Source organism: Vespa velutina, chromosome 2, assembly GCF_912470025.1.
Source record: "Vespa velutina chromosome 2, iVesVel2.1, whole genome shotgun sequence".
Taxonomy (NCBI): domain Eukaryota; kingdom Metazoa; phylum Arthropoda; class Insecta; order Hymenoptera; family Vespidae; genus Vespa; species Vespa velutina.
The window spans coordinates 14,907,547-14,930,352 of NC_062189.1; the positions used below are offsets into that span (position 1 = coordinate 14,907,547).

General features: G+C 27.7%; 6 protein-coding genes across 23 annotated transcripts in view; 3 read left to right on the top strand and 3 right to left on the bottom strand.

The window, feature by feature from the left end:
• The window catches only part of LOC124957848 (zwei Ig domain protein zig-8), a 195,643-nt gene extending 194,516 nt beyond the window's left edge, over positions 1-1,127 (top strand). For all 9 annotated transcript variants that reach the window (XM_047515272.1, XM_047515266.1, XM_047515275.1 and 6 more), the window contains one exon: positions 1-1,127. This exon is cut by the window's left edge and continues 5,633 nt beyond it. The gene's annotated coding sequence lies outside the window, so the exon portion shown is untranslated.
• Positions 1,128-3,404: 2,277 nt separating this feature from the next.
• On the bottom strand, positions 3,405-7,284 carry LOC124957847 (sorting nexin-6). Of its 6 annotated transcripts, none has more exons than XM_047515262.1 (11): positions 7,036-7,283; positions 6,851-6,901; positions 6,513-6,728; positions 6,294-6,415; positions 6,074-6,210; positions 5,637-5,944; positions 5,361-5,543; positions 5,050-5,067; positions 4,179-4,242; positions 4,030-4,115; positions 3,405-3,933 (listed from the first exon to the last, which is right to left on the bottom strand). In XM_047515262.1, the coding sequence occupies exons 1-11, from the start codon at positions 7,039-7,041 to the stop codon at positions 3,883-3,885; spliced, it is 1,242 nt and encodes a 413-aa protein (XP_047371218.1). In that variant the 5' UTR covers positions 7,042-7,283; the 3' UTR covers positions 3,405-3,882. The 6 variants fall into 6 exon arrangements, with proteins under 6 accessions (XP_047371218.1, XP_047371217.1, XP_047371216.1 ...); XM_047515261.1 differs by having other exon boundaries at positions 6,851-6,938; XM_047515260.1 differs by having other exon boundaries at positions 6,851-6,974.
• Positions 7,285-9,093: 1,809 nt separating this feature from the next.
• Positions 9,094-10,829, bottom strand: LOC124957850 (ras-related protein Rab-2). The gene is made up of 4 exons (XM_047515277.1): positions 10,671-10,829; positions 9,973-10,112; positions 9,544-9,900; positions 9,094-9,456 (listed from the first exon to the last, which is right to left on the bottom strand). The coding sequence occupies exons 1-4, from the start codon at positions 10,714-10,716 to the stop codon at positions 9,355-9,357; spliced, it is 645 nt and encodes a 214-aa protein (XP_047371233.1). The 5' UTR covers positions 10,717-10,829; the 3' UTR covers positions 9,094-9,354.
• Positions 10,830-11,526: 697 nt separating this feature from the next.
• Positions 11,527-14,530, top strand: LOC124957846 (protein disulfide-isomerase A3). The gene is made up of 5 exons (XM_047515257.1): positions 11,527-11,773; positions 12,378-12,609; positions 12,694-12,902; positions 12,990-13,106; positions 13,243-14,530. Exons 1-5 carry the CDS (start codon positions 11,586-11,588, stop codon positions 14,015-14,017), a joined length of 1,521 nt encoding a protein of 506 aa, XP_047371213.1. The 5' UTR covers positions 11,527-11,585; the 3' UTR covers positions 14,018-14,530.
• Positions 14,531-14,676: 146 nt separating this feature from the next.
• LOC124957851 (ras-like protein 1) lies at positions 14,677-17,625 on the top strand. 5 transcript variants are annotated; one of them, XM_047515283.1, is made up of 5 exons: positions 14,677-14,974; positions 15,765-15,805; positions 15,913-16,056; positions 16,163-16,369; positions 16,504-17,625. In XM_047515283.1, the coding sequence occupies exons 1-5, from the start codon at positions 14,944-14,946 to the stop codon at positions 16,606-16,608; spliced, it is 528 nt and encodes a 175-aa protein (XP_047371239.1). In that variant the 5' UTR covers positions 14,677-14,943; the 3' UTR covers positions 16,609-17,625. The 5 variants fall into 5 exon arrangements, with proteins under 5 accessions (XP_047371239.1, XP_047371236.1, XP_047371237.1 ...); XM_047515280.1 differs by having other exon boundaries at positions 14,677-15,080; positions 15,609-15,805; positions 16,504-17,624; XM_047515281.1 differs by having other exon boundaries at positions 15,609-15,805; positions 16,504-17,624.
• Positions 17,626-17,722: 97 nt separating this feature from the next.
• On the bottom strand, positions 17,723-22,794 carry LOC124957845 (chondroitin sulfate synthase 2). Its single transcript, XM_047515256.1, has 6 exons — positions 21,562-22,794; positions 21,174-21,481; positions 20,490-21,080; positions 20,140-20,415; positions 19,875-20,058; positions 17,723-19,798 (listed from the first exon to the last, which is right to left on the bottom strand). The coding sequence occupies exons 1-6, from the start codon at positions 22,205-22,207 to the stop codon at positions 19,497-19,499; spliced, it is 2,307 nt and encodes a 768-aa protein (XP_047371212.1). The 5' UTR covers positions 22,208-22,794; the 3' UTR covers positions 17,723-19,496.
• Between the last annotated feature and the right edge of the window lie 12 nt (positions 22,795-22,806).

Below are 22,806 nucleotides of genomic sequence, written 5' to 3' on the forward strand. Positions count from 1 at the left end.
TATACATTTTCCAACACGACGAAATTACTCGTGCGATAATGAAACTTGTCGCTAAAGAAGGGAAAAAAAAAAAAAAAGAAAAAAAGAAAATAAGAGAGGTAGAGAGAAAAAGAACGGTCTGAAAAATGGCGGCTTTGTAACGTACGAAGAAAGTAAATTACGATAACGAGTAGAAAGATTAGCGCACGGTTTGCGGCGCCGTTTTATAATCTCATCGTTAAGATATACGTTAATAAATTTCCTTAATTCGTCCATGAAAAGATGAAAAGATTAAAAAGAATCTAACGCGCTAGTGAACTTTAGCATTTTGAGCTCTCTCGATAATTAATTTTCGTAAATGTCATGAACGACGAGAAAGCGACAACGATAAAACCAACGTTATATTATACTTTCTATTCCATTATCTATACCTTTCTTATAGCTACAAAACAAAAGATTCCTTATAGCTATAAGAATGCATATGAAAATTATATATTCCTTGATGGCAAATTGTTAACATGTTTTATATTCGACTAAATTGATTTTATAAAATCGAACTCGAATCAAATTCGTTGGTTATGAACGAGAGTGAATGTGTGAATGAACTTGGCGAGTATACAACAAGACCGATCGGGTTGACCTAAATACATTCTTTACCATAAATCTGAAGGACATATACGGGGCAAAATCCATTGGCGAGGAATCTTCCTATCTCAAATTTTACGAATCCTCTTCGTTTTCTCTTTCTCTCTCCTTCTCCCTCTCCCTCTCCCTCCCTCTCTCTCTCTCTCTCTCTCTCTCTCTCTCTCTCTCTCTCTCTCTATCTCTGTTTGTATTTTCAATCGATCGATAAAAGAATCTCCAAAGAAATTTTTACGAGACAAAATGAAAGAAAATTTAAATGGTGCGTCGTTCACGTCGTAAAAAAGAATCAACGTTCTCTCTTCCGGTTTCCACTCGACAAAAAATTCTAATTACTAATCGGCTCGTCTATTCCTCGGCACGTAAGGAACGTCAACTTTTAAGTCGCGTCCCTAATCGCGCGAAAATGTAAAAAAAAAAAAAAAGAAAAAAAAAACAAAAAAAAACAAAAAAAAAAGAAAGGAAAAAAGACAAAAAGAAATAAAAAATAAAGATTACTTTAAAGACATAACGCAATACGTGTAATTAAAATGTTTTTAAGTAATCTTTATTTCGAAGAATTGAAAAAGAAATATGATGAATATAGGAAATAAATAATACGATCCTTTTATGTATCCTGTTAGTAACGTTATACAAAGATTTATTACGTATCCATGTAATTTTAAGGACTATAAAGAAAATACGTGTGTATACGTATATAAATATATACATATATACACGTATATATATATATATTGTATGTAAGAAATGAAAAATGAAAGGAAAGAAGACAAAGCATTCGCGTAAAAGTGATTAGAGTGAAAAAAAAAGAAAGATGCATAATGGCGAGAGTTCAAAGAAAACTAGCAGCGTTATCAGCGATTTTTATTAGAGACTCCTTAATTGATAAATCGTGTGACAAAAAGAAAAAAAAAAAAGAAACAAATCAAATCTTTTTTTGAACCGTTTGACTTTTGCTTATATTCTTATTGTACACAGATAAACATTTATAATCAAACTTTTAGTAATCCATTCTGTTGTATGTATCTATGTACGTACCATGTTAATCCAATATTTAACAAAAGTGAAGCGCCTTAAGCGATGAAGACTTCAATGTTTACGTATCGAGCTATAAATATTTTCGTATATTATTATAATATATCATCAGCCTTCATTGTGAAAAACATGATTAGACTATCTTTTCTTACATTATATCGCACATATGAGAAATATTATTATAATTATAATACGATACACTAGACGATACTTTCTTAATGTTTGTCAAAAAAAAAAAAAAAAAGAAAGAAAGAAAGAAAAAAGAATAACAACTCGACAATTCGATCGTTTTCATAAACGATCGAGATGATCGATCCGTTCAGAATTAGTCCATAAAAGGAAACGTTCATTTCTCTTTTTTCTAAAGCAATAATTAGATCTTACGGGTCGCAAATATACATCTACACATATCCAATTCGACGAAATGTTTCAGAGCTTGATACGATGAACGATAAAAACATGAAAAAATTATGGACCACCGAATATAAAAATGAAAAGTCTTCGATCTTATACGTGATCCTCGCTAAGTTTACAATTTAAAAGAAGTTGCCCTCCTTCTATCCCAAACCCTCTTTCTTCCCATTCTATGTTCTACAGGATAAGAGAAATCGTTTTGATCAAGACCCTTTTAGATGATCTAGAATTCCGTGGAAAGGGAAAGAGAGAAGAGTAGATCCCTCCTCACTCAAAGAAGGCGATTTATATCTTATCTCGACATGTAGTCTCTGATCGCGTTGCGTAACTTTGACGATGACATATGAGAAAGAGAAAAAAAGATAACTAATATTAAATATAAAAACACACTCGCCGAGCGGGCAACCGAATTCTCATTCATGAGTTTGGATCTCTCGAAGAAGATACGAAAGGAGAATGATTAATAAATAAAAGAACAAAAAAGAAAATGAAAAAGAACTCCGAGACCCGGCGACGAAAAAACGAGACGTATCCCGCGCGACTTTTACGTACCAAGAATTTTCTATTGCGTCATCTTTACTGTTCGTTAATAAGATTAATTAAAACATACGATGTAATTAATACCAAAAATAATAAGATGCGATACGCGTCAAACCGAGCGCAAACATTCGTTTCGTTTGCACTTTGTTTGGCCGATATCGCATTGATTAGGCTATCGATCTAGGATCTAATCGACATTAAGCTAAGATGATAATGTAACGATACATTATACGATGGAATTTCGAATTAATTCTTGAAGAATTAAATGATAAACACTCGCAACTTAATGAATTTCTCAGTATATGTCTGCAGTCATGTATTATAGAGAAGGAAATGATTCGATTCAATAAAAACATATGAAATCCTATTTGTCTAGTCATTCTCTTTTTTAAATCGATCTTTACATCGCGACATTCATAGAGATATAAATGATATATGTAAATATTTGTTAAAAAAAATATCTTGAAAAGTATAATTGCACTTTATTATAATATTCATTTCCAGGTCCCTTCACTATGTTTTTGCCACTCACAAAAAGTAGACAAAGGATCAACAAAATTTATAACATTACATGTATAAATTATTACACGTTTTGTAATAATTCGAATGGATGCATACGCATGGAAATTGTTTCTTATGTTAATTTCACTGTTCTAAGTTTTATCGGTACTGATTTTTTTTTCTCGTCGTAAACGATACTGTGTTTCTAAAACTAGTGTTTTAATAACATTGTCTTCTAACGATTATATATATGCATATATATCTACAAATACGCATATATATTTTTTTTTTTCTTTTTTTTTTTTTTTTTTTTTTTTTATTCATATATAATATAAAGAATCTTACGTTATAAGCATAATAGGTAATTAATTTAAAGCTGCAAAAAGTCTCAGCGCCATTTACATTTTATTCATTTTTACAGTACTTTTGTGCACCTCCACGGTTCGCGCAACATATCTAAATGCATACGAAAAAATGTAATGCCTAATTTTTCTCTAGACATAATTAATAGCATATACACAGCTTTTTACAGCTCAGAAACAATTAATAGAAATTATTTAATCTTTTTTCTTCTTATTTTTCTTTCTTTAAGCAGCTGAACCCTTTTGCAGCTGTGATAATTCAGAACTTTATTCCGTATTATATAATATATCTAAATAACAAAAAATATATAATATTTTACAGTACCATTAAATTATAATAACTGTAAATAAGTTGTTATCTGTATGCGGAGCGCATAACAGATTTAGCCATGGCAACTGACAAATTGGATCACTCCTCTCGAAGTACGGATAGACATTTCTTAAGCAATTCTGCGTGCGCCTATCGTTAAATAAATGTTGAGTAAATTATCTTATGAGATATGTGCTCTTTACTTTATGTGTGTATATATATATATATATAATATTAAATACTTACTTTAGCATGTTTTATTTCAAGTTCTGTTAACTCAATGAGGTTCTTTTTAAATGCTGCTACACGTCTCGTTTTAAAATCCGTTAATTCTGAAACAAATAATTTTACTCAAAGAAGAACTATATAACATAACGCGGATACGAATTACATACCTTTTTTACCCTTTTCAGACATTTGTTCGAATTTTTCACATGCCTCGGTTTGAGCTTGTTCTGCCTTGATTAACAAAAATATAAAACTTCAGTACACAAATAAATTTCATTTTTAATTCACTAATTTAATATCTGTTATATATAGCAACGTTTAAAGTATATCTTTCTTATTAAATTTCAGTGATAATTTCTAATAAATATATCACTTTTAATAAACATATTTAATAACAATTATGATTTTTGTCATTTACAAATCATTATAAAAGATTGAAGACTCAGTTTTATGATACACTATTCTGTATTTTAAACTGAAAATTAAATATTGAAAAGAATTATCATGTGTATATATATATATACACATATATATATGCATATATACCCATGACAATTCATTTCTATAAACTCTTAAATAACAACATGCAAATTTAAATCATGCATAACATTTATTTGCAGTCTCTGCTTTTGTGCAATATCTAAATTATGATAATTATCCTGCTTAAAGAGTATTTATTCGATTACATATTTTGAAATAATTCAAGAAAAAGTAATATAAATACATTCTCATAAATATGAACTACGTAATGAACTCTAGCAGGATAATTGTGCAAAAAATATTTTGTATGCATCATAAATACTTCGCGTACTGCTTCTCGTAACTATAAAATGTAAAATGATCTTATTAACGTTCATATATGATACCCGATTAACTTCGATAGAATATGTATATATCTATATAATGTATATCTTAAAAAAAAAAAAAAAAAAAAATAATAATAATAACAATAATATAACTCGCAAATATATAGCAATTCAGATTATTAAGCGATATAGCAGAACAATGTATGTATGACACAAATAAAGAGAGACACACCTCAGCAACTTCCAGTGCCTTGAAGTGCAAGAAAAATTAAATTGCTTATTAGAAAATATGGTACGTTAAATTTAAATAACATTATAGTGTTTCCGTATTTACATTAAAATTCTTTTTCCTTTGAATTCATTTATCAAATATACGCAATTTGATCTTGAAAAGGAAATAATGCTCAAAGACCTTTTTCTTTACAAATAAACTTTTTGAATGAACATTTTTATCCAATAATTAAAAATAGAATTTTCTAGCAATACTTAATTCCGTTTTAATAATAAATTTATATAAAAATTCGATTAGAAATATATACTCACTGCATGTACGTCCTTATTTTTGGCACGAGCTTTTTCAAGAGCACGATTTGCAGATTCGTATGCGTGCAAAGCTTTTAACCTTCTAAAAAGAAGCCTTTTTGCTGCAGCAGTATCCCTCATGTAATAACGAAGAGTATCAGACAATTTCAAATCCTCGTCGGATGCTACTCGTCCTTCGACTTTCTATAGTATTGTAAAATAAAAAAATATTAAGAATAAAGAAGGTAAACAAATTTTATGCAAAATTTATATTGCTACTTCTAAATATCAGCTTACCCGTAATTTTTCAAACGTTTCTGCAATTTTTGTTAAAAATTTCTCTAATTTGCCAGGATCTATTGTAGCTAATTGTAAAAGATTAGTAGATATTTTTATATATGAATCTGCTACGTCTTTATGCTTTGCAGTTTGACGATCTGCACGACTCGTTGCTTCCTTTAAATTCTGATGATACAATTGTAGAAATGTCATTTCTTGATCAAAAAAGTCATTTACATCTTTTACAGTTGCCTGCAAATAATATTCATCCGTAGTTTTGGAAAAAGATTTCACTAAACCACCAAACATTTCCATTTTATTTTTTCCTAAAAGCAAAGGCATAATTTATCTTTGTTAACATTGCAGAACTAATACTAATTGTAAGAGAAAAAGTGTCTTATTTATTATTTCCTTTTATTTTATAAATTAAATTTTTCTGAATACAAAATTTTTACCTCTGACACAAAGATCTTGATCATATTCTAGAAATACTCTAAGATTGTGATCATTTAGAAAAACTGGATGATGTGCTAATCTTGTTAGAAACATTTCATGCATAGCAACAGTTTTCTTGAAAGTAGCCAAATATTCTCTATAAAGATCACATATCTATTATAAATGTATACTATGTAAAATATATATTTAACATTTTGTTGAAAGAAATGTACAACTTACGCTTCTAATTCTTGTTTCATTTTGTTAAATTCTTCTCTTGTCATGTTACCTTCACCTTCTCCAAGTTTTTGTAATTTCTCACGAGATGCATCAAAGTCTGGTCTTGGTGGACATGGTGGAATCTATGAAATTATAGGTTATAAATTTCTATTACTTTTATAACAAATGAAGAAAACTCAAAAGTGATAATTCGTTATACTAATTAAATACAATACATACGATATAGCCAGCATACTCCTCGTTCTCCTCAAATCTGTCATGAAGCCACACAAATTCCTCATGCTGTCTTACAACCAAATTCTCTGACTTTTGAAATTCGGGTAAGCTAGTTTTTGTGTGTACAGTAAATTTCACTTTATCCTTCTCGCTGAGAGCATCGGATATATCCACCCGTAGAGGCTTGTCTTGCAGATCTATGCTATCGGCATGAATTGTCTGAAAAAAGGCAATATTGTTATTTTATAGATATAATTCAAATGGAAGAATTATTTAACAGAAGGGAAAGCTTACAAAATATGAACAAAAACCGTTGTATGCATAAGGAAAAGTGAAAATACCTTTTTGGGAGGCACGCTGTTTAAAATGTCGGTAGTGTCGCATATTCCGTCCTGCAACATTTCTCGCTTATTAAATACTGCAGATCTCCTTTTTGAAAGGGAACAAACAATGCCAGAGTTCCAACTAATTAAACGCGTTGAAAATTCAATAGCCTACCGGCCAAGTGATAACAGGTTCCACCTACCATCATGGCGCCTGGTTGCGTCTTTACGACGCAGCCCGTTAGCTAATGTCCAGTATGTCAAAGGTATCTCCAAAATAATGCTTCACCGCCTTATGGAAGGTACATCTGCAACATTAACCCTTCTGCAGTACGAATGGAAAGCGCGAACGCGAGTAGAAGAATAGCAGCGCTCTCGCTTTGGCAAAGCCCGCTCGTTCAATTCACGACATGCCGCTCTCTGGCGCTTTTCTATAGCGAGCGCAACAGAGAGATAGAAAATTTGTATCGGCAAATCAGCTGTGGATCAAGTCAGTTGCGTCACGCGGAATTTATTTGAACATACGTCAAACGAATAATTCTGTCACATATGTACATACATACGCAACAGATGATATGATTTTCTTAAACGTAGGAAAACATAAAAATTATGTCGCTAAATATCAAACTTCTTGACATTTCTTATTAGTTTTAATAATTGGAGGATAATGTTCGGATATATTTTCTAAAATTAATTTACATCGTTTAATCGTAATAGCATATAAGCATAATAAAAGTACACAGTGCTAAAATACTCTTTGTTACATACACAAAATATTTTGTTACATTATAGGAAAAAAATATATAACAAAGAGATACATATATATAAGAAGAAATACATAGCTAATCATTAATACTAGTCAAATGATATTTTTGGGATCATGTATAGGTAATGGATCTGGTTAACAAATATGTTATATATGTACAAATACAAAAAAAAAAAATATTAATAAAAACACTATCCATATGTGCATTTGCTTCCCATAATTATGCAATGAAAGAATAAATGCATCTAATGTTTCGTAACACTCATCCTTCTGTAAAATTTAAAATGTATTCAATTTTCAAATCCAAGCTCTACACATGATTTAATATCCCTTTATTCTTTTTATTAAGAAATATTCAACTAATATTATGATATCAACATCAGAGAGCTAACTAATGTTCCATAAATATAATGCAATAAAAGACTATATTTTCTGTTAATGCACATCTACGCATTTTACATATACTTAATTCTTTGTGTTCTTGTATAGTTAAATATTCATACATCAATAGAAATAATAATGTACATTATGATACTTTTTGGACCTTGTTCGAATAGGATACATTTAGAAGTATTATGCCATCACATATCTAAATCAATATCTTTGGTTAAGAATTAAGAATGCACACTATGCACTTGACTCTTTAAATTGTATGGTACTACAAATGTTCTCCAGTCAAAAAAAAAAACGCTGAAAAATTTTAATTTACTGTTATTATATCGTTAATCATTGACTTTTAAAAGTGTATCATAAGTAATGATACTAACCACAATATAAATATTGTAAATAGTGAGGTTTTGTGTAATCATTACATAGAATATAAATTTGGTTACATAGGCCTCTTGATGTAATTGATTACATGTTTTATATATTCGTCATCTTATACATCAATACATACGTATACATAGTGTCGCCTTAGGTAGCCAAGTGTAATTTTGTAATTCCGTTTAAAGCCAATCGAACTTGATTATTCCAATCCACGATATACGATTAAGTAAATTAAATTTTTAATATTAAAGCACATCACATATATTACATGACAGTAAATAAATGTTAAGTATGGAATAGAAATGCCTATCCCTTCCGCTTTCTCATCCTCCTTTACTCATCAATGATAGAGACATTTACATCTTCAATAATATGTTCAATATCTCAACATGACAAATATATTTAATTTCCATATTTTACAGATAGAAGTATATCGCATTTTATAGCGATAAGCATAAAGTGATAATACTATAAATTTAGTAATATAGATGTTTTCATTCTTCAATAATAAAACCAATCAAAATATTATTAATATAAATAAAATACACACATAACTTTGAGAGAGGGAACTTCATTAAAGTGTTACATTAATTTTTAAATAACGATAAAAATAAGAATTGTATGTATTTATATATATATATATATATATATATATATATATATATATATATATATATATATATATATATACATATATATAATAACACAAAGATACAAACTGACATGATGAGATCTGTAAATCAAGATTTTATTATATTTTATGATTCTAATGATGTATAACACTTTTGCCATATAATACTCCTATCATCATGTATATAATATTTTTTAAATAATAAATACACCAATTGTGTCACTCGTTACCTCAAGATGCGACGCGCGCAAAATTAAATGTACAAAGTCGGTGGTTGAGATTAAAACGAGGAGCAGGAGTAAAAGGATCGATTCAGATCGGAGAAGGATGTAGCGGTGGGCAGGCAACCCCCAGCCCCTAGCAGCACCCACCGCCCTGTGCATTTCCTTGTCCTCCGGTACCTGCTAATCCACTAGGACTTGTTGGAGAATGTTGTGGTCCAATTTTAATGCCATTTGCCTAATTAAAAGAAATAATATTTATATAAATAGAATTAAATCTATCATTCAATGAAATATTAAATCTTTCATATAAATAAATATTCACCTCATTATTGATATCAAATACACCCTCCTGTATTTTCTCATATATTTCTTTTGCTGTGTTAATGAATGCTTCTTCAACATTTGCTGCTGTCTTTGCACTTGTTTCCATGAAAACAAGTCCATGTTCTCTGGCAAATGCTTCTCCTTCTTCCCTTTTTACTTCTCTTCGTGAATCAAGATCACTTTTATTACCAATTAACATAATCACCATATTTGAATTCGAATGTTGCCTAGCATCTTCCAGCCACGTTGTAAGATGATTAAATGTTTCTCTGCGTGTAATGTCATACACCAATAATGCTCCTGCTGCGCCACGATAATAAGATCGTGTAATAGAACGGAATGCTTCTTGTCCAGCCTATAATTTATTTATATTAATATTTTAATGATTCCGTATTAATACAAATTATCAATGTTATGCAATAATTACCGTATCCCAAATTTGCAATTTTATTTGTTTACAGTCAATGGTAATCATACGGGCGCCAAATTCTACTCCTATTGTTAAATCATGAACTGGTTGAAATCTTTTGTCTGTGAATTGCAATAGAAGGCAAGATTTTCCAACACCTATATTAAAGAAAAATTAATGTATTTAGTAATAATTAATTAAATTCTAATTAATTAATCCTTATTTATACAGGTAATACAAAACTTCAATTACAAAACATAAGTTTAAAATAATGCGATTTCAATTTTTATATATATTTAAGTGAATAGAATATATAAGAAAATACAACTGTATAAAAAGAAAAAAGATATTTTATATCGAGGTCAAAGTGAAATCACATACCAGTTGCTCACTGGCATAACATCAAATGTAAATGTAAAAATAAAAAGATCAACTAAATTTGACTACCGTATTTATTTAATGTTCTATATGCAAATAAAGAGTATATCTTTTAAGTTCGTATTACTTGGGAAAAAATTTGACGAATATAATGCAATATTAATAGATGTAAGTATAAAATTAAAAAAAAAAAAAATGTTACAGCGTAGAATTTCTACAAATAGAAACATCATTCTCTATGAGAGAACAAAAACAATGGGATCCTGTCAGGGCATATTTAATACGGAATATAGAATATGTTGATGGGAGAGGTCAAAATATAACACCATGCCAATTACCTGTATCTCCAATAATGATATACTTGAAAAGGTATGCATACGACATTTTCAAAGCTTTAAGATTGTGATGCACAAATATCAATATAATAGAAAACACAGTTTCAGTTTTTTTTTTTTTTTACTGCTTTATCTCTTCTGCTTGGGCATGACGTCACTAAATGACATCGGTATTATTCGGATACTTTCGGTCAATCCTCGTTCATATTTCCGCTATTGCGCTGCTGTCGTTTCCGTTTACTTGTGATATTTCATTCCAGTTTACTTGTAACTATCTTATTAAAATATTATAAAACATGTAGTTTCATCAAAATCATTTAAATATTTGATATTAAAGCATGAATAATCTTATATCTGACTTATTCTATTAACATGGACTTTCGTTGGTTTAAAATAATAACACGAAACAATGTTCAAAAATCATAGTACAATGTACGCAACTATTTTCAATTCGAACAGATTTAAATTCGACTTATTTGTATAAAATTAATCTATCAGAATATTTCTATAAGATAATATTTCTACCGTCAAATATCATATCATTTTCATTTTTCTTTTAGAGATGAAAATATGTTCAAAATGTTTCTTTTGCAAGTACATAATGCAAAAGTATAATTCATTAGAATAATATTATATGAAAATTATTGCGTCATTAATTTCATGTGATTTCACCATGATGATTAGTTACCCATTCACGATCTTTTCACTTAAAGGTGCTTACAGAATTGCATACAAAGTCGTATATATTTTCGTATATGTACAGTCTATATATTCATGTTCATCTCCGATAAATACGACAGAGATGGAAGAAATGTTGGACCAATCAACGAACGACAGCACTGCGCCGGGTCTCGTGCTTCGGTGGCTACTTTTTAGCGGAGCCACGTCTTCATTAAGCAGTAGTTCTCCGATAGTTAGATGCGTTGGGTGCAGTTACAAAGGAGCTCGGATAATTTCACGATGCTACCTAAAATTTTCGTTTTTGTTAGTTTATTATTCCTAAACGTTTATGCTTCCGAAAGTGATGTTCTTGAATTAACTGACGATGATTTCACGGATGAACTTAAGCGTCATGAAAATGCACTTGTCATGTTTTACGCACCATGGTAAGAAAAAAAAAAATTCTTTACTCGTTTCTATGGTTTTTAATGTGAGCCATACGAAAATGAAATATGTTAAGTTCGTTCGTTTTTTATATCAGAAGAAAATGTAAAATAAAATAATGAACTTACACAAATGTCAATTTTTACACTCGCCGAATACCGGTTAGACAGTTCTTGATCATCGTTTTTATATACTTAGCGGCAACGCATCGTATTATTCTATAGTTTACTAATTATTCCAATTTATAATAAAACGATTGGTATCCTTTGTTTTATGTTAATTAAATCTTTTAATACAATATATTTCTTTAATATTTCTTTGTCTATTTATGTTATTTATCACACTTTCATATTTTAAAATATACAAACAATATTTATCTCTTTCGTACGAAATAAATGGAATAAATTACATTTTAATTATTTCATCAGTCCATTTATCTATTTTTCAATGTATGTTTTTTAATTTTATTTCTTTTATTTTATTTTTATTTTTATTTTTAATTTTTTTTTTTCTTTTTTATATTTTCTTCTTTTTTTTTTTAATGGAGTAAAAGTACAATTAATTATTTTTTTCTTTTATGGCAAACTATAATATGTTTTGTTTTAGGTGTGGACATTGTAAACGTTTAAAACCTGAATATGCAAAAGCTGCTGAACTTCTTATAGGTAATGATCCTCCAATTACATTTGCTAAAGTTGATTGTACAGAAAGTGGGAAAGAAACATGTAATAAGCATTCCGTCAGTGGATATCCAACATTAAAAATTTTTGCAAATGGGGATTTGGTTGGAGATTACAATGGACCTAGAGAAGCGCCTGGCATTGTTAAATATATGAAGGTATTTATGAATTGTATTTACTATAAGCTAATATTAAAAATGTATTTTTCAGTAAATTTTTATCTGACTTAAAAATTTGTATAGGCACAAGTTGGTCCAGCATCAAAAGAATTAGTTAGCGAAGATTGTCAAAAGGCATTCTTAGATTCTAATGAAGTAGGTGTCATAGGTTACTTTCAATATGATGATTCATCATTATCAGTTGCATTCCATGATGTCTCAAAGAAACTCAGAGAAAAGGTTAGATTTGCTCATACGTCTGCAAAAGAACTGTTAGAAAAAGAAGGTTTGATGTAAGTACAAGATATTTCAATAATGATTATGAATTAATTTCAATATTATTTATTCTTATTATTAATATATATTTTATTTTATTTCAGGAACAATATTGTTTTATATCGGCCAAAATTACTTCATAACAAATTTGAACCAGATAGTATTAAATATGAAGATCGTGATTCCTTTGGTGATGTCTATAACTTTATCACACAGAACTAGTAAGTTTACTATTCTTTTTATGTATCTTTATCGCACAGAAATAATAAGTTTATTGTCTTTTTTACGTATCTTTGAAATATACTGTTTGAAAATATCTGATACACAGAATATATTATACAAATGTTATTTTTACAGCTTTGGAATTGTGGGTGTCCGTAATCGCGATAATGCAGCAGAATTTAAAAATCCATTAATTGTTGCTTACTACAATGTAGATTATGTAAAAAATCCAAAGGGTACCAATTATTGGCGTAATAGAATTCTGAAGGTTGCAAAAGATTTTACTGGCTTTAATTTTGCCATTTCTTCCAAAGATGATTTCCAACATGAATTGAATGACTTTGGCATTGACTTTGTAAAAGGTGATAAACCAGTTGTTCTGGCAAGAGATGCACAAAATCAGAAATTTGTTCTTAAAGAAGAATTTTCTGTTGAAAACTTTGAAAAGTTTGTGAAGGCATTAGAAGCTGGTAAATTAGAACCATATCTGAAATCTGAACCAGTTCCTGAAGATAATGATGGCAATGTGAAAGTTGCGGTAGCAAAGAACTTTGATGAAATTGTTACAAATAATGGCAAAGATACATTAATTGAATTTTATGCTCCTTGGTGTGGTCATTGTAAAAAGCTTGCGCCTGTTTATGATGAATTAGGAGACAAATTGGCTAATGAAGATGTTGAAATTGTGAAGTTTGATGCCACAGCTAATGATGTTCCATCGCCATACGAAGTTAGAGGATTCCCAACACTTTTCTGGGCACCAAAAGACTTTAAAGACAAACCTGTTAAATACGAAGGTGGCAGAGAATTAGAAGATCTTATTAAATATATTGCTAAGCATTCTACTAATGAACTTAAAGGTTACGACCGTAAGGGTAAAGCCGTTAAAGCTAGAAACGAAGAGTTGTAATTCTTTTACAATTTTTAATTAATTGTTTAATGCATTTTGAAAATCACCTCAGCTTCAAAAAATGAAATGAAATTCTTTTGTATAATTCATTCATTTACTACCATAATTATGACAAAGGACATTAGTCATAGAAATTAAATAGTAAGTTATCTCTTTTTAAATATTATAAAAAAGGATACAATGTATGAAAAAGTGATCATAGGATCTTTAATATCGTATACTTGTTTAGAAAGGAAGAAATTAGGAAGAACTGAAAAATAATAATAGGTTGTGTCACGTATACTTTGTACCATTGCGTAAAGGTATAAAAAATTAAGGAAACTTGTCCTTATTTTTTTTCATAACTAAGTATTGATAAAGTATCAATGCTTTTTCCATTTCTGGGTGTCAGACTGTGCTTTAGGTTAAATATGATATTAATTTTTGTTTACATGAAAGAGTGATAATAAATTGTTTTATACGAAATGCGAATGTAATTATAAAATAAATCTGTTTACTCTTTGTAATACCTAATAATATAAATTTTAAATTCTATTATCTTTCCATTATCTATTATCTTTTATGTCGTCCAAATACAAAAATAATAGTGTCTAGACATCTAAATGTATATTTTTTAAATAAAACAAATCGGATAAATAATTCTGAAATAATTGTTTACATTATTTTACTACATAACAAATTTAAAACATAGAAAAAGTAAAGAAGAAACAGAGTGTATACGATATAATTATAATCTTTGGAAGAAGACGTTCCCAGGGTAAAATCGTTTATTTGACATTCAGCTAAAAGCGAGATTGATTTTACCGATAGAGAACTCTATTTTCTTACACAGAGATTTCCAAACCATGATCTGCCGGGACGTAACAATATATCTGGTCTTTCCTCTGCAAATAGTTAAGTACGTTGGCGTGGCTGCATAACATCTTATGGCATCTTACTCTGTTAAATGGGAGTACGGTACTTGCCCATGATAAATAATAATAAACTAACAATAATTAGCGTATAAATAATAAACGAGATCATTTAATCGGTATTAGGATAAAATTTCATAAATTTGGTGAGTGTACGTGAAATAAAAAATATTTTATACAGTAATTTTATTTTTTTTATCGTATGTACTTATCGCACCCTGACTGCTTTAAATTACTATTGGCTAGTAAATTGTAATATTTCAGTAAATTATTTTTTTTATTGTGTTAGTTCCTTATAATAGTTCCATTTTGGCACTTTATATATATATATATATATATATATATATATATATTTATATATATTTATATATATATATATATTAGCTTATGTCTTTTTAATCATTTGTTTATATTCTTCCATTTCAAGTAATATTATTTATTATTTACAATCATCTGACTTTAAGAATGTTAAAAAAAAATAATAAATCATTTTACACACTAATAAATAATTTATTTTCCATTTGTATATAATCTTAATAAAAATTTAATTAAACTTATAAATATTTCACCTTTATGGAAGAAGTAATATTGATGAGAATTAAATTAAAATTAGTTTATACTGATAAAATGGGATATAATATTTATATATCGTTTTTACATTTCATTTTTATATTTCATAGATATTTTAAGAAGCATCTAAAGTTTTCCATTGGATGTACCAGTTTACGTTAAGACAAGAACTGGTATTATGACGGAATATAAACTCGTTGTAGTAGGAGCTGGAGGTGTTGGAAAATCTGCATTAACAATTCAACTAATCCAAAATCACTTTGTAGATGAATATGATCCCACCATAGAAGATTCTTATAGAAAACAGGTAAATTTAAATTAATTAATGCATACAAATCTATGACTTAATTATATGTTCAACTGGTAATATAATTTTAATCCTATTTTATTAATCATAAACTTTTTTTTAAACAGGTTGTTATTGATGGAGAAACGTGCCTTTTAGATATATTAGACACAGCTGGTCAAGAAGAATATAGTGCAATGAGAGATCAATATATGAGGACTGGAGAAGGGTTTTTATTAGTATTTGCTGTTAATTCTGCTAAGAGCTTCGAGGTATATATACTTCACATTATATCTATATATAACGACAAAAATCATAATATAAGATATTGATCATGACATACAAATGTTATTAGTCATGTTATTTTTGTCATTAAAGGATATAGGCACGTATAGAGAACAAATAAAAAGAGTAAAAGATGCAGAAGAAGTACCAATGGTATTAGTTGGTAATAAATGCGATCTTCAACAATCTTGGGCAGTGAATATGACACAAGCAAGAGAAGTTGCACGTCAATATGGAGTGCCATTTGTTGAAACTTCTGCAAAAACTAGAATGGGTGTAGATGATGCTTTTTATACTCTGGTGAGTTAATTATTATGCATCTTTAAAATCTTTGAGTAAAATATTATAGGTTATCAATGTGTCATAGAATTATAAACTTATAATTGTACATATAAAAATACTATGTATTTATGAAGATTATTGGTACATTTTAGGTAAGAGAAATACGAAAAGATAAAGAACACAGAGGTAAAGAAAAGAGAAAACGTATGAGAGTTGGTAATTCTGGACGCAGGAGACATCGATGTTGTCTCCTTTAAATCATTTGCTAAAATTAATTTTTTTTCACTCAACAGATCAACGAAAAAATAAAATGTAAAATCCTAGAGTATATTCACTTTACATAAATTTTTGCAGCTTCCTTTATAGAATATCATAATTAATCTTGAAGAAAAACAGTTTTTCTATATACTTTGAAAAAGAACAACATATTTAATACATAGTATAGAATATTACAAGGATGCTTACTCACGTGATTACAATTTGTGAAACAATATTGCTTATATAATGGTCTGACATGCATCATTTAACATTTTATGAATTAAAGGAACCAGAACCCTTGATTGTTAAAATGTCTAAATCTGCTGCAATCTTTTTTAATCTGCAATCAATAATTATGACATATATTTAGATTTCGTTAATGTTCAGTTGTTGGTTTGAAGTATTTTTTAATTATATATACCTTGTAAAAACTATTAGTATGCGAAAGTATTTGATATGCAGAAGCCAACCTTACATTATGATTTGCATTAATAATTCAATAGATTACATATATAGTGACAAATATTTTTTTTTTATTTTGCTTTAATAAACTTCAATATATAATGTAGTTTTGCAAATCAAGTATCACAAGATTTTTTATTAATTATTAATTTTGATGTTATTTATATATTTGTTTTAATTTTGTTTTTATCATATCAAATAATATAGATGTTGAAATTCACTTAAGATTGCAGAGAATCACAAACCTAATTAAATTAATTTGGTGCTCGGGCAACACAATATTGTTAAATGTATATATATATAGATGTATGTTACTGTGATTTTGTATAACATTTTAAAATAGCAAGTAAGAATACATTATGAATATATTTGAGATAGAATTTGTAAACACTCCACTTATATAAATGGAGAAATTTAATACATTGGTGGTTCAAAATTACAATAATAAATTACTTATTAGTAAGAATAAGAAATGTGGGAAAATAACAAAAATGATTAAAATATTTAAATATTATTTCTGTATCATTCTTTGATATAGTTTTATAATATGATAAATATATTTTATTAAATTAATATCATTTTTTAATAACATTTTTTTTAAAATCATTTATTTTAATTGAACAATTGAACATTTTAAAAGTAAAATAAACATATCAAAAAAATATATAAAAAATGTTGTAGAGTAAGATCTTATAACAGACCTTAGTTAAACAAGAATCACTTTATGCTATTTTATTTTAATTGAATATTTAATTCCATTTTAATTGCTTGAACCACCTTTGTATAAATAAACGGTACAAACATTTCTAACATATCTTGTACTAAGGAGGTGTACCTAATAATAACATAAAAATATTTTAAAAAATCATAATTAATCCTCTTAAAAATTTGTAATATAAAACATTAAAGAATCTAGATACAAATATGCTTGTTGCAGGTATTAGTAAATTCAAATAATTTGTAAATAATCTCCTTAAAATTAAATTTAAAATTTTGAAATATTTTGTTTCTTTTTTTATATTGACACAAATAAATTAATAATAATGTTATGGCCATTATCATATACCGATAAATCATTTATAATTAATCATCGTTAGGTACACCTGATCTCGTACAAGCGCATGCACAAATTCAGTTCCAAAAATAATTACTGCCTTAATATAGAACTAGTAAGTTTGACTTTACAGTTAAAAAAAATGAAGCGCAATTATTCAGCATTAGTATATATTATTTTAATATCTTTGTATTATTCTTTATATTATATCAATATATTGTATGTAAGGGAATCCTATATTAATTAAGGTATATGATTTCTAGGCAAATCTGCGGCGCAATATGGATGGTTATTATGATACAATTGTAATTTAGTTAATAAAATCAGTAATCTTTTTAGAAATACTCGATAAATAACTAATAAGCGATTGTTTATCAGATTATTATTATTATTATTATTATTATTATTATTATTATTATTATTATTATTATTATTATATATATATTTTTTTTTAATTTTATGTATATACTCTTATGTTGTCTAAAACGTTTAAGGAAAGACAAACATTATCGTGTTCCGGGTATAATTTAGTTCCAATAAACTTTCAATTTAAATTTATTGAAATAAATTGAACTATGATGCACGGATATGTTTCTTTAAAGAACGCGATAAGTATTAAGACATTACAAATTAATACGATGTTATAAATAAATAAAAAAATGATATAAGATCGTATTATGTTGAGTTATATCAGCGACTGTGATGAAGGGCACATTTAACAATCAAGGGTAAAGCCGGCTTATACAATTTATACGTACAATTTGAGTAAATGTTTGCGTGTGTGTTTACATGTACGCATGTACGAGTGATTGGGTTGATTGCATATACGCTCAGAATATGCAATTCGTAATATTAATCTTAATCTCTTCAAATATTAAAAATATCTAAGAGAGTGTACAATTACCACACACAACATAACTATTATTATGTAATTTCATTTATTCTGAATAAAACTTTATATAAAAAATACATTTTTTTGAATAAAAAAATTATTAATATTATATAGTTATAACTTTGGTAATATCAATGTGTCATATATCAGATTAATACTTTATCTTATTTCAAATGTAATACATTTGAGATGTAAACATAATTGTTTAAATCATTTTAAATAATTGTAAAAATTTCATGTTTTAAATTTAATGCCCTTTACAATGCTGTAACTATTTCGGAAAAGTACTTCATATATTGACTAAATCTTTTTACTTATAGAAAAAATAACATTGAGTAATATAAAGAAAAAAAGCAAGAACCATGAAAATCAACTAAAAATAACTAACATTCTTTAATCTTATTATTATATACTTCTAGTGTATAAGTAATATACTAATTCACAAAATGTAGTTGTGATAACAACTAAATATAATAAAATTAATTTTGATAATTTTTGTAATCCAATATAAGCTTAGCAAGCTGACTACGCTGACCCAAATGAATATTTTTTTGTTTAACACACATTGTGTAAGTATCATTGTTAAGAGTACTAATACACCGTATATCTTTATATTTTATCTTCAATGCCGGTTCTACCGCACGAAGTGTATGTATGTCACTAAAAGATACAAACATGTCAAATATAGAAGTAATTGGATTATTTTTTGAAAGCTCCAAAAGAGCAGCGATGTCTTTATCAGAACGAGCTAACGAAATACTCGTTTCAACAGCCTTTCTCACTGAAACACGATAGAAGAATATTAATAATGGTATTTATTTTAAGGCTTATACTGAAAGATATTTTATAAAACATACTTGCAATGTAATCTTTAACATAAAACGCAATGTTATTGTAATTATATTCATCGTATCTTCCATAATTATGATTAACGTCCACTTCAATATGTTTATTATCATCGGTATATGTTATGTCAGGATGATATGCAACAAATGGAATTGGACTAAATATTTGATATTGATTTATAGTATTCATACGAACCTAAAAAATTAATATATGAAAATATATAATATATATATATATATCCATAATTGTTATATAATTCTTATTTTGTTTACATACCCTATTTAAATAATCTAATTTCAAATCCATACCAGTTTCAACAAAGAGAATTAAACTCTCAGGAGAGAATTTTTTAATACATAAATCTGTAATAGCAATTTTAAGCATAGGATCTATTTCAATAGCATCTATAATGATTGGTAAACGAATTGAATGCCATGTAACCTTTGACTGTTCCTTTTTATATTTCTCTGAGAGCATTAAAGCATATTTTTTAATACCATAATATATATCGGCTTGCCCTTTTGATGGTGATTCGACATTGTATAAGAGGACCTGCAAAATTTAGAATTTTGTTTATTTATTAATTTCGAAAAAAAGTAATTAACAAATGTTTAAGTAATACTGACCAATAAAAGGAAAGTTTTATATTTCTTTTGCATACAATTCTCTTCGTAATATTCCATAAAAGTTAACACATCTTCTTTATTGTTTGTATTTACAATTAATATCATATTAATTCTTGTATTTTCTGTTACATATGGGACTGATAAAACTTCAACTTTTCCTAATGGCTTGCATACTTCCACTCTCTTATATAATTCTTTTCCAGTAGTTACTTCAATAAAAGAAAGATCAAAAATATAATCCATTCCTCTAGATGCATCAAATCTCTTATAACCATTTATCAATTTTTGAAACACTAGCCTTTGATCATATTCCATAATTATTTTATTAGTAATTGTATTTATTATATGATCTATATCAAATTTTGCATCTGCTTTTAACTTTCGTATGTTTAAAAAGTCAGTCTCAAAAAAAGTATGTGTTTCATTAAAATATGTCCAATGTAAAACATCAAAACGTGTTAAAGGCTTGTTTCCTGGTCGATTGCCAATAGGCCATGATATATTATGTTCATGTACTGGTGCTAAATGCTTAGTTTGTAAAATAGCATTACGCAAATCAAAAATCTTTTGTTGGCCATCAATGGATTTCATCTGAAACAAAATGTGCCCCTTATTCATTTAATTTTTTTTTTCAAAATATTAATTAAAATATATGTTGTGTTAATTTATCAATGACATTCTTACCACTGTTATGTACATATGAAAACGGTAGAAATTGAGATGGTCATAAATAGGATGAATAGTGAGTGAATTTAAAAAATTTTCTTGCAGAAGTAATTTTGATAAATCTTGTTTAAAGTTAAATGCAGAGTTTAACTTTATTGATAAGAATGTCTGCCCTTGCATTTGGTTTGTACAAGGAAGTGATGAAGAATGCACAATACAACGTCCAAAATTAATATCATCTATATCTGAGTATGTATTTTGTACGCACCAATCTAAATTTGTTTTAATTTCTTGAATTATTGAATTACTTAGAAGGATACCAGAATCTGAAAATCGTAATAGTCTCATTTAGATATATGTATATTATTTTATCACATAAAAAGTAAACAAAACAGTAATACTTTACCTAGAGAACAGTAGGTTTGTATATCAGTTGGTATACCCACATGAACATCTTGACTCACACTAATTTTAGATACAAAGTTAATCAACTTTCTTGCATTAATGTAGCTAATATCTTTAATAAGAAAATAATAGTCATAATCTTCTAAATAATTATCAGTAATATATTTCATGACATGAAATGGCTTTAAAATACTTCTGGTATCTGTAAAACCTACTATACCAGGAAGAGATACGTTAGGTTTTACACCCTCTGGTATTGAGATAAAATAACGTACTTTGTCCACTAAATGTGCAATTGTCTTATTGATTGCAATATCTCTACTATGCAAATACATTCGACTAGTTATTATTCCCACAAAAAGCTTTTCTCTAATTCCAAGTTCTGTAGAATAATATCTTGGACGTACAAACATTTTTGGTATCTTTCGTGCTTGCAATGGTTTATTAGCTATATTTACTTTAGGTTCATATTCGTCATTAGCCTCATGCGCATTTGATAATTGAAATGAATATTCCATTTTTCCTTCATTTTCAAAATCATTAACTGGTATCAGAAACAAACTGAGACTTAAACCCATACATATTCCAATTATCAAATAAATATTGCTCCAACAATTTAAGAAAAGGATTTTAAATAAGGGATTCATTATGACAATCTTGTATCAATGAATTTTTAAATAATATCAATAATCACTTTAATTGTGATAATACTATTGCGGGCAAATAAATTTAATCATTTGCATTAATATTCTTTGTACATAAAGAACATGTACTTTATGAAATTACCAAAAATTAATTATCATTATTAAGATATAACGTTTCGACGATTATTATTAAAAGAGTAATATATCTTGTATAATATCAGTCTATTTTCATTGCAGAATAAGATCTTATGAAAAAGGTAAGTATCTATACACAATATTTATTATTTTAATTTTGTATAGATCAACTTTTGTCAAATTTCGTATTTAGAAGATTTAGATTTGAGGCACTTGTGTTTATTATTATGTTTCCATTAGCTGATTTCGACTGATTTATTCATGTATGAATAAAAATTTATTGTTTCAATTTAACAATTAATGTATATAAATCTTTCAATGGAATACTAAATGTTATGATCCTTCCTTTTCGTCCTAATACCTCGGACATATTTGAAAATCATAGTATTCATATAATTTATAATAGAATTGTGAAGAGATAGAGTGGGAAATCTCAATTTGTATAAGTTAACATTTAAGCAAGTTCG

Bases quoted from the DNA above. Each gene is read 5' to 3' on its own strand.
- LOC124957850 (XM_047515277.1), bottom strand. From the start codon at position 10,716: ATGTCGTATGCATACCTTTTCAAGTATATCATTATTGGAGATACAG. The intron at 9,901-9,972 runs GTAATTATTGCA...AATAAATTATAG, and splicing joins AATTGCAAATTTGGGATACG to GCTGGACAAGAAGCATTCCG. The intron at 9,457-9,543 runs GTGAATATTTAT...TCTTTTAATTAG, and splicing joins TATTTGATATCAATAATGAG to GCAAATGGCATTAAAATTGG.
- LOC124957847 (XM_047515261.1), bottom strand. From the start codon at position 6,910: ATGTTGCAGGACGGAATATGCGACACTACCGACATTTTAAACAGCGTG. The intron at 6,729-6,850 runs GTATTTTCACTT...GCCTTTTTTCAG, and splicing joins ACAGCGTGCCTCCCAAAAAG to ACAATTCATGCCGATAGCAT. The intron at 5,544-5,636 runs GTAAGCTGATAT...ACAATACTATAG, and splicing joins AAACGTTTGAAAAATTACGG to AAAGTCGAAGGACGAGTAGC.
- LOC124957846 (XM_047515257.1), top strand. From the start codon at position 11,586: ATGCGTTGGGTGCAGTTACAAAGGAGCTCGGATAATTTCACGATGCTA. The intron at 11,774-12,377 runs GTAAGAAAAAAA...GTTTTGTTTTAG, and splicing joins GTCATGTTTTACGCACCATG to GTGTGGACATTGTAAACGTT. The intron at 12,903-12,989 runs GTAAGTACAAGA...ATTTTATTTCAG, and splicing joins TTAGAAAAAGAAGGTTTGAT to GAACAATATTGTTTTATATC.
- LOC124957851 (XM_047515280.1), top strand. From the start codon at position 15,677: ATGACGGAATATAAACTCGTTGTAGTAGGAGCTGGAGGTGTTGGAAAA. The intron at 15,806-15,912 runs GTAAATTTAAAT...TTTTTTAAACAG, and splicing joins AAGATTCTTATAGAAAACAG to GTTGTTATTGATGGAGAAAC. The intron at 16,370-16,503 runs GTGAGTTAATTA...GGTACATTTTAG, and splicing joins ATGATGCTTTTTATACTCTG to GTAAGAGAAATACGAAAAGA.
- LOC124957845 (XM_047515256.1), bottom strand. From the start codon at position 22,207: ATGAATCCCTTATTTAAAATCCTTTTCTTAAATTGTTGGAGCAATATT. The intron at 21,081-21,173 runs GTAAGAATGTCA...ATTTTGTTTCAG, and splicing joins TTCATATGTACATAACAGTG to ATGAAATCCATTGATGGCCA. The intron at 19,799-19,874 runs GTATGTTTTATA...ATCGTGTTTCAG, and splicing joins TGTTAAAGATTACATTGCAA to TGAGAAAGGCTGTTGAAACG.